Genomic DNA, 13,560 nt, shown 5'->3' on the forward strand with positions numbered 1-13,560 from the left:
ATATTTCTTTTTCTTTCAAAATATTACAATTTCAATCAAGGGTGAAATAAAAAAAAATTAAAATTTATAAAAGGAATCAAGATGAAATTCATACAACAAAAACATATTACAAGTACTAAATAAAATATCTAAAAAAATAAGAAGACAACATGGATTTTTTTTATTAAATAATGTGTTTTTCAAGGTCAAAAGAGAGAAAAAAAAGAAAAAAAAAGAAAGAGCTATTAAAGTCAAACCACCGTACGCATAACTATACATGCCACTTAATCTAGATAGAGACGACGTTGGCTTTTAAATGCTGCTATGGTTACAGTATTTCCACCTCCTAACACCATCACATGTGTCACTTGAAGTGTATGAAGCGGTCTCAAGCATTGGTGCGTGCACTGTACACACCAACAAATATTCTTTGAAAAATATAAATTATTATTTTTAAAATTTGAAATTATCCATGTTTTGACCCTATAATTACAGAAATACCACAATGGAAAGACAAAGAAGCCTTGCACACAAGTTTAAAAAATTCCTATTGATTATAGGGGTAACCAATTAAATTCAATGTGCATTTACTATTTTTTTTAATATAAGTTGCCCCTATATTGACCCAAAATTACAAAAAGACCATGTTGAAGAAGCATTTAGATCCAAGTTTAAAAAATTCTGATTTAAGGGATAACCGAAAAAATTATCTATATATTTTTAAACAAAAAGTTATCCCTCCATCAAAGGTGGATTTATTTTAATTTTAAGGATATTCTAGCCATTACAAGATACAATTAAAAAGTAAAAAGGCTTCTTTACCTCAATAAATATTAGAGTCCTTGTACAATTATAATATCGTCCCCAAAACTAAGCATACAAGTTTTTTTAAGAAAGGCAAAGTAATCATTATACTATTCTCTGCTGGTGATGCCTTCTGTAGATGCTATTATGTTGTTGCAAATACAGCTGCTATCGTGGGTTCAATTCTTTAAAGCTGTCGTGTTTCTGGTTAATGTTAATATAGTTTTGCACCACTATGCAATATCCTGGATTTTACTCGATCTGGTCAGGTTCTGAAGAGTTGCTATATTTGGTGTCAGGTTTGCTCCTTTTGCTGTGATACTAGATGGTCCAGTCTGCCTGTCTGGAACGGCTAAGTAGAACAAAAATGACGATAAAAGCTTCAGCGATGAACCCTATAGCAATCTCCGTAGCTGAACAAATAAGCTGGAAGTGATTGCTTGTACAAGCGTTGTCTTATTTTTCTCTAGGTTTGTCCTATGAAAATGAGAAGTTAAAAAATAGACAAATATAGCCGTCTTCATAACGGCATCTAAGCCCCAGGAGAAAAGACCAGAGGAGGTCAACATCATAAATTAATAGGTTGTCATTTGGATCATACGTTCGGCCCCATGCAAATATGTTCATAGTTTATCATAGAATCCTCAATTTTCGGCTTGCTGTGATTATTACTTGTTTAACTTATCTTCCAATCTCGTAATTTAAAAGGCAAGATCCTGCGTTTTTCTCGTGTAGTGGAAAACAAAAGGCATAGTCATAGTGATAAGAAAAATGGATCAAAATGGAAGGGAAGAGAGAGTAGAGAATGGTTTAGATATGGAAATTGCAGATGGTGATAACAACAAACACAAGAAACTAGAAGGAGAGGAATCAGTGGAGAGGATATTTGCAAAACAAGAAGTGCCATCATGGAGAACTCAGCTGACAGGGAGGGCCTTTGGGGTGAGCTTTGTACTGAGCGTATTGTTCAGCTTTATAGTGATGAAGCTGAACCTCACAGCAGGAATCATTCCTTCCCTTAATGTCTCTGCTGGCCTCTTGGGGTTTTTCTTTGTGAAGACATGGACAAAGTTCCTGGAAAATTGTGGCCTCTTGAAGCAACCATTTACCAGACAAGAGAACACTGTCATCCAGACATGTGTTGTGGCCTCCTCTGGCATCGCCTTTAGCGGTAGCAATTTTGATGTTAATATCATTTACTAAAATTGATATGTATGCTTTTATCTTTCATGTTATAGCCTCATCATTCTATTCTTTAATATACAAATAGGAGGATTTGGAAGTTACCTGTTCGGAATGAGTGGACGCATTGCCCAGGAATCAGCTGATCAACCTAGCGCCAAAGATATCAAAGATCCAGCTTTGGGATGGATTATTGGTTTTCTCTTTGTTGTTAGCTTTCTCGGTCTCTTCTCGGTTGTGCCTTTACGGAAGGTACTAATTAACGCAACGAAGACTTATCTTTCTTGATCTGTAATATGAATATTGCACAAATGTTTGAAACAAATTGTTGGCTTGTCTTTCCATTCTTGATCTGCAAATCTCGTAACCCAATTGGTTTCAGATAATGGTCATAGACTTCAAATTAACATATCCGAGTGGGACTGCGACTGCTCATCTTATCAATAGCTTCCACACCCCTGAAGGAGCCAAGCTAGCTAAGTAAGAGCACTGAGTACTGAGCTTGTATTGCTTGGTTTTTGTGAAGATGACATGAAAATTTGGACATTTTATCATCTTGATTTTGTCTGTTCTACACTTTCGTAGGAAACAAGTAAGAGCTCTCGGAAAGTTCTTCTCCTTCAGCTTTTTATGGGGTTTCTTCCAGTGGTTTTTCAAGGCTGAAGACAACTGTGGATTTGCTAACTTTCCTACATTTGGACTCAAAGCATATGACAACATGTCAGTACATTTCTTGATTTCTTTTCTTATTCTTCGTTTTGAATTAAGAAACATGTACTGGTCATGAAAAAGTTGTCTTCATTACCAAGGGTACGTTGTGCTTCCATATAATTTCTTGAATGCTTTGGCTAATTCATTGTCATGGTCTTTTCTACAGGTTTTTCTTCGATTTCTCAGCAACATATGTCGGAGTAGGAATGATTTGTCCATACATTATTAATGCATCTGTCTTGCTTGGAGGGATTCTTTCATGGGGTCTAATGTGGCCTCTGATAGAAACTAGAAAGAATGATTGGTATTCTGCAGAACTTAGCCCGAAAAGTTTACATGGTCTTCAAGGTTACAAGGTATGCACATTTTCTGATATGCTTCTTGCTTCCTGAAAGCTTTCACCCTTCATGGAAATTACCGTAAGGCTTAAATTCTGATTTCAGGTATTTATATCCATTGCCATGATCCTGGGGGATGGTCTGTACAACTTCTGCAAGGTACTAAGCCGAACCCTCATTGGCTTATACATTCAACTCCAAGGCAAAGACCCTAAAATGGCTCTTCCAGTTGATGGAAGTCTTCCTCCCAATACCTTGACGGCCTCCTACGATGACCAGCGTCGCACCCAACTATTTCTAAAAGATCAAATTCCGGCATGGTTTCCTGTTGCAGGTTACGTTGTTATTGCTTCCGTCTCTACAGCTACTCTTCCACACATCTTTCCCCAACTGAAGTGGTACTACATATTGGTCATCTATGCTTTTGCACCAACTTTAGCCTTCTGTAATGCTTACGGATGTGGATTAACGGATTGGTCCCTCGCATCCACATATGGAAAACTTGCCATTTTCACAATTGGGGCATGGGCTGGAGCCGCACATGGTGGAGTCTTAGCAGGGTTAGCAGCATGTGGAGTCATGATGAACATTGTCTCAACAGCCTCAGACCTGATGCAAGATTTCAAGACAGGCTATCTAACCCTGGCTTCACCTAAATCCATGTTTGTCAGTCAAGTCATCGGTACAGCAATGGGTTGTGTAATCTCTCCATGCGTCTTTTGGCTCTTCTACAAGGCTTTTGATGACCTCGGCCTTCCTGGCAGTCAATATCCCGCTCCCTATGCTGTTGTGTACCGTAACATGGCTATATTGGGGGTAGAGGGTTTCTCAAGTCTACCAAAGAATTGCCTTAAGCTTTGTTACATCTTCTTCTGTGGAGCTATTCTCATCAACATATTCAAGGATGTAATGGAGAGGAAATGCAAGAAATTTGCAAAGTTCATTCCACTTCCAATGGCAATGGCGATACCGTTCTATATCGGGCCATATTTTGCCATTGATATGTGTGTTGGGAGCTTGATTTTGTACGTTTGGGGAAGGATAAACAAGGCCAAGGCAGATGCTTTTGCACCAGCTGTAGCTTCTGGTTTAATTTGTGGGGACGGAATATGGACTTTGCCGAGCTCAATACTTGCTCTGGCTGGGGTTAAAGCACCAATTTGTATGAGGTTCTTCTCTAGGGCAACCAACACCAGGATTGATAACTTCGTAGGATCCTAGTCATAAGAGCCTCATACATGGACATGCTTGTTGGCGCATCAATGGACATTTAAATATACTTCCACATTATTTTATTCCTGCTTTCCCTCTTCCTCCCGTGTTGTAAAATACTTTAAGTGATCTGTAAATTAACATTTTCCACCTTATCAGTAACACCTCTGTTCAATATATATGTATCCATATCCTTAATTCTCAATCCCCAAAATGGCTGCCTAAATCGCACTAAAACGAGGTAGAAAAAAATTCATTCATTACAGCAAGGCAGCAACAATGTTGAGTAGATTTGTGGAGTTTATTGAGGTTTCTTAATAAAATCTGTAAAAGGACATTGACAAGGAAGAAGCAATATCAGCAGTTGTCTCAAGAGCCAACTAGCAATAGTGAGTTAGTGACTAACGATAGAACACAACAAATTTAACTCAACCGAACCCCAATCACAGGGTCCTTGCCCTCATTGCAAATGACTATAGTATAATTAAGGAAATTGGCAAATGAGAAGTCCTTGGCTTTTGAATCGTACAACGAAGAAAACCCCATTCATGAAATTTGTTCCTGAATTTGACTCATCGTATGTGCTGAGCAAAGCTGCATACTGACTGATTCTTCTTCTAATATTGATTTGAACCTTATGTTTGCCAGTCCCAAAGCCCATATCAGAAATGGGTGAATAAATTTGCATCTGGAACAGAACCAAGAAATACTATCCAGACATATTGCGTCATGCCTTCCCTACAGACGAGGATGTTCAAATGCCTACATGCAAGTTCAAGGTTTCCTTTGGTATTTCCATCCACTCAAGTTGAGTACAATCTCAGGCTTCCCAATCTTCATCACTTCCTTCAGCACCCTGAGAAAATGTATAGTACAACGAACTTAGGACAACCAACCCTATAAATGCCAACATATACGAGAATGCACACTCACCAACAAGTGTCAAGGGATAATATTGACAATTTAGCTTCAATTAACAAGATTGCAGTAATTGAAACATCAAATTTCTGCACATTTTCATGTCACATAAATTTGAACTCTGAAGTTTGCAAAACAATATAAAAGTACATGAACTTGATGGGATGTCACCTGTGATGAGCTTGAGAATTCTTCAATGTCATCATCTTCAACCTGCATGGTTTTTGTAATCATTAGTCAACACATCAATATACAAAGAAAAGGAAAACATAGATCCTCAAACAGGATCCCTGAACAGTGAGCTTTCTAAATGAAGGCATTAACTTCTAGAGCATTAGCCAACAGGTTGAGGTTTGCCGAAATTGAGAAGAAAAAGGTGAAGAAAAAGGAAAACGATCACACAGTGAAGTCCCAAAACAATTTCATGTAAGTAATGATAAAGATTCATTCCATTGTGAAAAATAATAAAACAAGGATGCCAATTTAAAAAAAAAAACAAAAACAAAACAAAGAAAGAAATTGATACTCTAGCACTTTTAGGACTGAGAATTCCTTTCAGCATATGGATACATGCCTACTGGCTATTTGTCAAATTAAGAGAGGCATTCCCGAGAGTTGAGGAATCTAATCAGAAGGAAAAAAAAAAAAAACAGAAACACTCTTGTTTTCTTCTACACAATCATTTTTAAATATAAAACAATTCATACCTCATTCACTTTCTTCTTTGCCTTGGATCCCGTCCCTATGATAACATCAGAATCAATGGTTAGATAAATTTGCTGAAGCTGCCTCATTATTTAGGAATATCAACCTAGGCTAAGCATACTAAGGTTTAGAATGAAGAATCACCAAGACGTCAACAAGGGTAAAATATTTTAAATTGAGTAACTTCATTATAGGCACAGGACATTTGTGCATACATGCACATGTCTGCACGAGCAAACTCATTGGTTTCTTTTTAAAAAAACATAATGCCGCAAAAGCTCACAGGGCAAAAAATGTGTGCCTTTCCCAAGTATTATGAACAGTAAAATCTTTTGATGCACTGATCCACGCACCATACAAAATGGACTAGGAAACTTCAAAAAAATAACACAGTAAATCCTTTTTGAAATATGTTTTTTAAAACAAAAATAAAATCCCCATCAAGACAACACCTGTAATTGTAAAACTGTTAAACAATCAGAGCAAGAGAGTAACCAGCTTTTTTCCCTTCAGTCACTGTTCCTCTTTTCCTAGGTGCTTCAACCTGCAACATGAAACGCATACATTGCACAAGTTGAGTCCGAATTGCTCCATGACAAGCAGTTCTAACTATGCAAGGAAAAGAAGATCCAAAACTGAAATTGGAGAAGAGAGGGAAGAAGATCAGAATTCAAAGCTAGCTCTCACCAGATCGATCTTCCTTTTCAAATCAGTTTTCTGCAACTTCTGATCAGAAACTGTGAAATACCAAAAGTACATATCTTCTGAATCTTCAACTTTGAATATTGCATACCAAGAAAAGAAAACAGGAAAGGTAGAAACCTTTTGATGATGAGGATTTCCTTGAATTTCTTGGTGCCTCCTGGTCATAAAAAGTAATAATTCTTGTTAAAAAAATTTAACAGACTTAATTTTATTCAAATTCATCCTAGTAATAAGATATTGTTAGCAGTGAAGAAAATTGTGGGGAAAGTGGACATGAATGATAAAATTTTGATATGAAATAAGCATACAATTGGATAAGGCTGGATGGAGGGTTTAGCAGTTATGACTCCCTCTGAACTATCAGTCCCTTATATTATGCTAACGATTGCTAGTAATTGATAAACACGAAGCTTAAATTCAAACAAGAAATCTTACACACAGATTTGAATGTATGCATAGTACCATGCATAAATAGCATACATGTGCTCCATGTATGCTCTACCCATAAGACGGCACACCCAGAAATGATAAAACTGCTGCTGTTGCTTTATATAGACCTTATTGAAAAGGGATAAGTTTACCAAGATAAGTGCATTCATACAACTCTAAACTCTAGCATGTCGCACCTATATGGTTCTATTCAGTGACTGCAGCAAAATACTACAGATTATAGCCTCTCAAGAAGTTCTGACTAGACAGCATATTTAGCTATTAGCCTCAAAGTTGTCCAACCTAACCTTTTCCACCACTTTCTTCTTTTCCTGCACTTTCTTGAACAATGTGGATATGGTTGACTGAACAAGTGAACCATGACTATTATAGGAGTTTTCCTTAGGTATCGTCACTGAAGCAGCAGACTCAGAAAGCTTTTTAGATTTGGTTATAGATGCTTGAATTTGCTCAGAAAGATGATTCCCTTCTCTAGAACTTTCACTTTCAATTTCAAGAATTATACCAGAGGACGTGTTAGTTTTCACCTGGGAAATGGAAGATAGATCAGGGAATCAAAATGATCAGTAAGGAATGCTTCAACAAGTAAATGAAAGACCAATAAAAAAAAATTCCTACGGCAGCAGCAGAAGCAAAGAAATTAGACAAAAATGTTAAACTGAAAGCTTGCAATAGCAGAAGCATATGGAATGCCATCCTGACTGATCAAATTACATGAAACTATGATAGTATCAACCTTATGATTTCTTAATAAAATATCAAGCATTATGCTTACCTCCTCTTCCTCCTCCTCCTCCTCCTCCACCCCCATGGCATCAGGACTTCTTTCAGCAGAATCATCTCCCGAGGAAACTTCAGTAAACCTGATTCAGCAATAGGCTTAAGATTAATCACACTACCATATTCCTAAAATGCAAGGTTAACAGGAGATTTACTGAAATAGAAACTTGAACAGCAGATAACTAAGAAATGGCAAACAAATGTGTCACAGAAACTGCACCAATTTATCATTAGGGAAAATTGATATTGCTACTTAGGACAATCAGTGACCGTTGCTATACCGAACTCTGCAAAATGATTTTTATTTTATTTTTCCCTTCTAGAGAGGTAATCAAGATTAACCTTTGTTTAACAAGATCACAAAAGGAAAATGAAATAGTAACCATCAATAAGAATCCAGACAATTGCTTCATTAGAGAAACAAACTCGGAATTTAGAACAAAGAGAAAATCCAGCAACCACCTCATCTTTACACAATCTAAGCAGTGTATGTACGTATGTATTAAGCAAAAGCAAAGCCATTACTTGAATTTTTTCCCAGAAGTTCTAGCAGATTGCCGAATTGGTGTAGTTTCCTTCAAATCTTTAAAATCATTGTTATCATCCGATAAATCATCATCAAGCTCAGTTTCAGGAGACTCTTCTTTTACATATTTGGTTCCACCACTCTTTTGAACTACTTGCTTATTGACAGATCCTGCTCCTGCCCCACCTTTAAAATCACATTCAACACCTTTTCCCTGAAACCAACAATCAAATAAGAAAAAATAGATTACCAAGTATATCTTCCATAACCCTTTCTTTCAAAAATATAACAAAAAAGAAAAAAAGGACAGACATAAATAAAAAGAAACAACCTCAAACAGTTCATTGGGAAAATCAAGTTTCAATTCTTCCGGGTTCTCTTCTTTCGTTCCAATCCACCATGCCTCAGAAAATATAATCTGGGCTCATCACCAAATGGACAAATTACTTATCACACTTACAAGACAATGAGTAAATTTTGCAAACAAACAACAGGTTAGCTAACTTAAAAGAAGACAGAAAGAAACATACCATGTGATCAAAATAATCCTCACACATAACATTCTTTCCACTCCTAGAGAATTGCAATGTCAAATATCTATTCTTTGGATGCAAAATAGTCCCAAACAGCTTCATCTGTCCCTGCAAAACAAACACACAAACAACATGTTAATTCATTCACAAACCCCATTCCACCACCAACAAAAACCAAAATCACAATGACCCACAAATGGAAGCACAAAAACAAACAAAACCCAGAAGTATTTTTAAGAACCTGAGGAAAATCGAGGTAAAGAACAGGGTTTTTAGAGGACAAGTCTTTGAGCTCGCCAATCTTGCCACCTCCATTAACAGGAGCAAGAAGACCAGGAAATGAAAACAAAAACCTGTTCTTTCTTTGAGATTTCCTAATAATATCTTTACCATGGTGTTTTGCAACAATTTTTGATGGGTTCAATAAATATGGAGCCTTGACTTGTGCGTCTGATACTATGTTGTTGGTTATGGCAAGTTTTTTCAATCTTGTTCTCTCTAACACGTCCGGGTTTTCTCTGTTAGAATTGCTGGCTACTGTCTTCTTGGATTTCACCATTTTTTTCCCTTTTCTTCGACGATGAAGATCTCTGGGTTTCTCACAATAGGGTTTCTTTTTCTTGCATTTGGGAGGCGGGAAGCTGAGAATTTAGCCTCCTTTTTCGGCTGCAAGCTGCTGGAGATTGAGGGCTTCTGCTGGTGGCTTTTGTTCTGGGCTAAGGTAGGATTTGAACATTGAAGTCTGGCTTCAAATTGGCCCAAAGCTCGAGAAAACAATGGGATTAGCTCATGAGTCGTGAATAAATATTATGGTTTTATTAAAAAAAAAATTCAACTGATTGGATGAATTTTATAATATATTTTTTAATCAGGTTGTCATACATTGTTAACACAAAGTTTTAGAAAACATAAAATATTAACTAATACTCTAAAAAGCTTAGGAAAAGTATTGTAGTTTTTTTTTTTTTTTTTTCTTTTTTTTCCCAATATTTTTTTCCTTTTCTACCTTTTTTTTTTTGTTTTACATTTTTTCTTCTTTTTTCCCCAAGATTGTCTTTTTTTTTTTTATGTTGTACTTTTTTTTTCAAAATTATCTTTGTTAATTTTTTTTTAATATTAAACTGGTTGAGAATTTAATTTGTAGTTTTTTCTTTAAAATATTATGGATTAATACAATGTTTATCCTACATGGTTTTTTTTTTTTTATGAATGTTTTTTTTTTCAAAATAGTCTTTATCAATTTTTTTTTTTATATTGAGCTAATTGAAAATTTTGCTTCATAGTTTTTTCTTAAAAAAACTGTGAATTGCTACAATGTTTTTCCACGTGGTTTTTATTTTATTACAGTGTTTCCTCACATGTTTGTTTTCAAAATTAACTAATACTCTAAAATGCGTGGGAAAGTACTTTAGCTTTCTTCTATATGTTTTTTTTTTTTTAGTTTTGTCTTTCTTTTGTTTTTTCTTCTTCTTTTTTTCTCACATTTTTTTCGTTTTTCCCTTTTTTTTGGTTTTACATGTTTTTTTTTCTTTTTTTTTCCCAAGGTTGTTTTCTTCTTCTTCTTTTTGTTTTTTTATTTTATTTTTTTTTTGTTGAGTTTTTTTTCAAAATTATCTTTATCAATTTTTTTTTTAATATTGAACTGGTTGAGAATTTAGTTCTATAGTTTTTTTTCTTTAAAACATTATGAATTACTACAGTGTTTACCTACATGTTTTTTTTTTATGAATTTTTTACTTTTTTTTTTTTTAAATGATCTTTTTCAATTTTAATTTTTTTTTTTCATATTGAGCTGGTTAAGAATTTTGCTTCGTAGTTTTTTTTTCTTAAAAATACTGTGGAATTGTTATAATATTTCCCTATATAATTTTTATTTTACTATAATGATTCCTTAATGTTTTTATTTTTTCAAAAATTATCGTTATCGAATTTTTTTAAAATATTGAGTTAATTGAGAATTTAGCTTTAACTTTCCCCACATGTTTTTTTTTTCATCTGTTTTTATTTTTTTGTGTTTTGTTTTTTAGAATTGTTTTGTTCATTTTATTTTTTTTTTAATTTAAAGTTGGTTGAGAATTTAGTTTTATAGTTATTTTTCTATAAAATAGTATGGATTGCTACAATATTTCCCCACATGTTTTTTTTATGATTTTTTTTGTTTTTTTTTTAAATTGTCTTTATTAATTTTGTTTTTTTATATTGAGTTGGTTGAGAATTTAGCTTTGTAGTTTTTTTTTTTTAAAAAAAAAACAATGTGAATCGCTACAGTGTTCCCCTACATGAATTTTGTTTTTGTTATAATTTTTTCAAAATTATCTTTATCGATTTTATTATTTTTAATATTGAATTAATTAAGAATTACAATTGCAAATTTTCTCATAAAACACTATAGATTAGTATAGTGTTTTCCCTGCATGGTTTTTTTTTTTCCTTTTGTTTTTTTTTATGATTTTTTTTAAAATTTTCTTTTTTTATTTTATTTTTTTTAATATTAAGCTTAATATTGGTATTTTATTTTTTCCACAAACCACAACAACACACAAGCATGTCACAAGACCATGGCATTGAGCAGGCATTGCATCTAGTAGAAGATATTAAAAAGTGTATAGATAGATATAAATAAATTTATATGTACAATAGTTTTGGAATGAATTTTTATATTTTTTAAAATAAAAAAGTACAAAAAAAAAAACATGATTTCTCTACCTCAATTATTTTTATTTATTTTATCACTGATACCGTAACTAAAAACTATGTAAGAGATGGTTAGATTTTAAAATTTAAGGATTTAAATTTATGAGGTTTAGCAAAAACTTTTTCTCATCGCTATTGAATTGAAAATCTATTTTTTGGATATGAAGCTACATATAGAAATGGCTTATAGGTGAACTACTTCTTCTATTGTCTATTGAATGCATATATTTTTTAATCAAATTGGCTTTTAGTGACATGTAATTGCCGATTTGGCATGAAAACAAATAAGAGAAAATTTGATAAAAAAAAAGTTATGAATAATAGTATTATAAAAAAAAATTCAGGCTTAGTATAATTTTTTAGGCTTGAAAAATACTTATCTAACTCTTTAATTAATATTTAATTAATCAATTAAATTTACACCTTAAGTTATAAATTTTATCAGATCGAATTAATTTTTTTATTATTATATAATAAAAACTATGAAAATTAATTTACATCAACCATAGACTAATTGAAGAATAAAATTTCATATATAAAAACCACAAACTAAATAATAAAATTAAAAAAATATCCAAAAAAATAAAAGAAAAAGTACCAATAAAACAAATGAAAAAGAACTTGGCTGGGTTGAGCCGGCCTGACGCATGTATTTCATTCTTTTTCTTCTTAAAAAAAAAAGCTACAACATGAAACTTATATCTAAATGATTAAAAAAAATCTATTATTTTTATCAACTTTTTAGAAAAAAATAATAATTTATGACGCCTCAAAGGCAAGCCCGGACATCACATTATTTTTGTGAGTTTGCTGAGCTACGACATAAAACTTGCAACCAAAGAATTTAAAAACTATATCAACATGTTTCACTACAGTGAAACTTATTTCATTCGGTTTAGTTATTTTAATAATTAGAGGAATATTTAACCATAGATATGCAATGGGAAATATTGTTCTTCGGGTAAGCAAATGTCCCAAAAACTAAGTGGAAGCTCAATAGAGGCTTTAGCTCATTTACTAATTAATACGCCGAGTTTAGATATGAAAAAGGAAATTGAAGGCAAGTCAGGTCCAAACCTAGAATCAAAAACATTTTTTTTTTTTTTTAAATGTAAGGCTTTAGAATACATCCTTATTCTAATCCGTAAACCTAGCATTTCACTTGTGAGAGTGTAAGATTTCAAGATTTAAAGAAAAAGAAAGGCTTGATAGGAACTTATAACCTAATATTGTCCCGAGGTAAATTATTACAATGCAAACTTTGTCGTCCACCTCTGTAATGCTCATCTTATTCTGTCTCGGAAGAAGGGAGGCGGAGCGATAGAGGAGGCGGCAGTTCTATACCCACCACCACCTATAAGCCATTTAATATATGATTATAAATAAATTTAAGGGAAGTAGCTCAACTGATTAGATATTAAATTTTTTTTTTAAGTCATAAGTTTGATGTTATAAATTTTAAGGTTACTTAAAATTTATATAATTATTAACTTTAAAATCTTAAAAAATTTTAATTAAAATATGTGTAAGGTAATCTGGATTTTCACAATTAACAAATAATAATAAAAAAAAGGGTAGGGGTAGCTCTTACTCACTAACCAGCCATTGTATAATGAATTTTTATTCAAAATGATGGCCAACAAACAGGAATGCAATGTCTTACCATTATTAGAATGGTTCTCAAAATATTTCCATATATATATATATATATATATATTGAAATCGATACATGCATGAAAGACGTCACACACCTTAAATTTATATTGGGCTGGATCGTTTTTAATAATATATAAACAATGATTAAAAATTATTTTATAAATTATGTACATAACGACGATACATCGGCCCAATTCATTTGTCTTTCCATGACTAAACAAGTTTAGACAAAGCCACCCGAGAAGAACCACCCTCGTTCAATGCAGCCTCTGCTGCAATTTTCATGGCTATGGTTCGCTCCCTAATCAACTTACCTTCCTCCGACTCCATCAACCCTAGAACTCGCTCCTCCACCTCGGCCGAACTC

General features: G+C 33.4%; 2 protein-coding genes across 2 annotated transcripts; one reads left to right on the plus strand and one right to left on the minus strand.

The window, feature by feature from the left end:
* The first annotated feature begins 1,490 nt into the window (after window positions 1-1,490).
* LOC118030390 (probable metal-nicotianamine transporter YSL7) lies at window positions 1,491-4,361 on the plus strand. The gene is made up of 6 exons (XM_035034471.2): window positions 1,491-1,954; window positions 2,054-2,217; window positions 2,348-2,445; window positions 2,551-2,685; window positions 2,843-3,032; window positions 3,120-4,361. The coding sequence occupies exons 1-6, from the start codon at window positions 1,555-1,557 to the stop codon at window positions 4,233-4,235; spliced, it is 2,103 nt and encodes a 700-aa protein (XP_034890362.1). The 5' UTR covers window positions 1,491-1,554; the 3' UTR covers window positions 4,236-4,361.
* Window positions 4,362-4,508: 147 nt separating this feature from the next.
* Window positions 4,509-9,573, minus strand: LOC118030391 (DNA-binding protein RHL1). Its single transcript, XM_035034472.2, has 12 exons — window positions 9,085-9,573; window positions 8,841-8,951; window positions 8,642-8,728; window positions 8,310-8,524; window positions 7,780-7,867; window positions 7,292-7,531; window positions 6,672-6,711; window positions 6,537-6,586; window positions 6,345-6,393; window positions 5,852-5,886; window positions 5,316-5,357; window positions 4,509-5,082 (listed from the first exon to the last, which is right to left on the minus strand). Exons 1-12 carry the CDS (start codon window positions 9,400-9,402, stop codon window positions 5,047-5,049), a joined length of 1,311 nt encoding a protein of 436 aa, XP_034890363.1. The 5' UTR covers window positions 9,403-9,573; the 3' UTR covers window positions 4,509-5,046.
* Between the last annotated feature and the right edge of the window lie 3,987 nt (window positions 9,574-13,560).

The sequence above is a fragment of the Populus alba genome, chromosome 4 (genome assembly GCF_005239225.2).
Source record: "Populus alba chromosome 4, ASM523922v2, whole genome shotgun sequence".
Taxonomy (NCBI): domain Eukaryota; kingdom Viridiplantae; phylum Streptophyta; class Magnoliopsida; order Malpighiales; family Salicaceae; genus Populus; species Populus alba.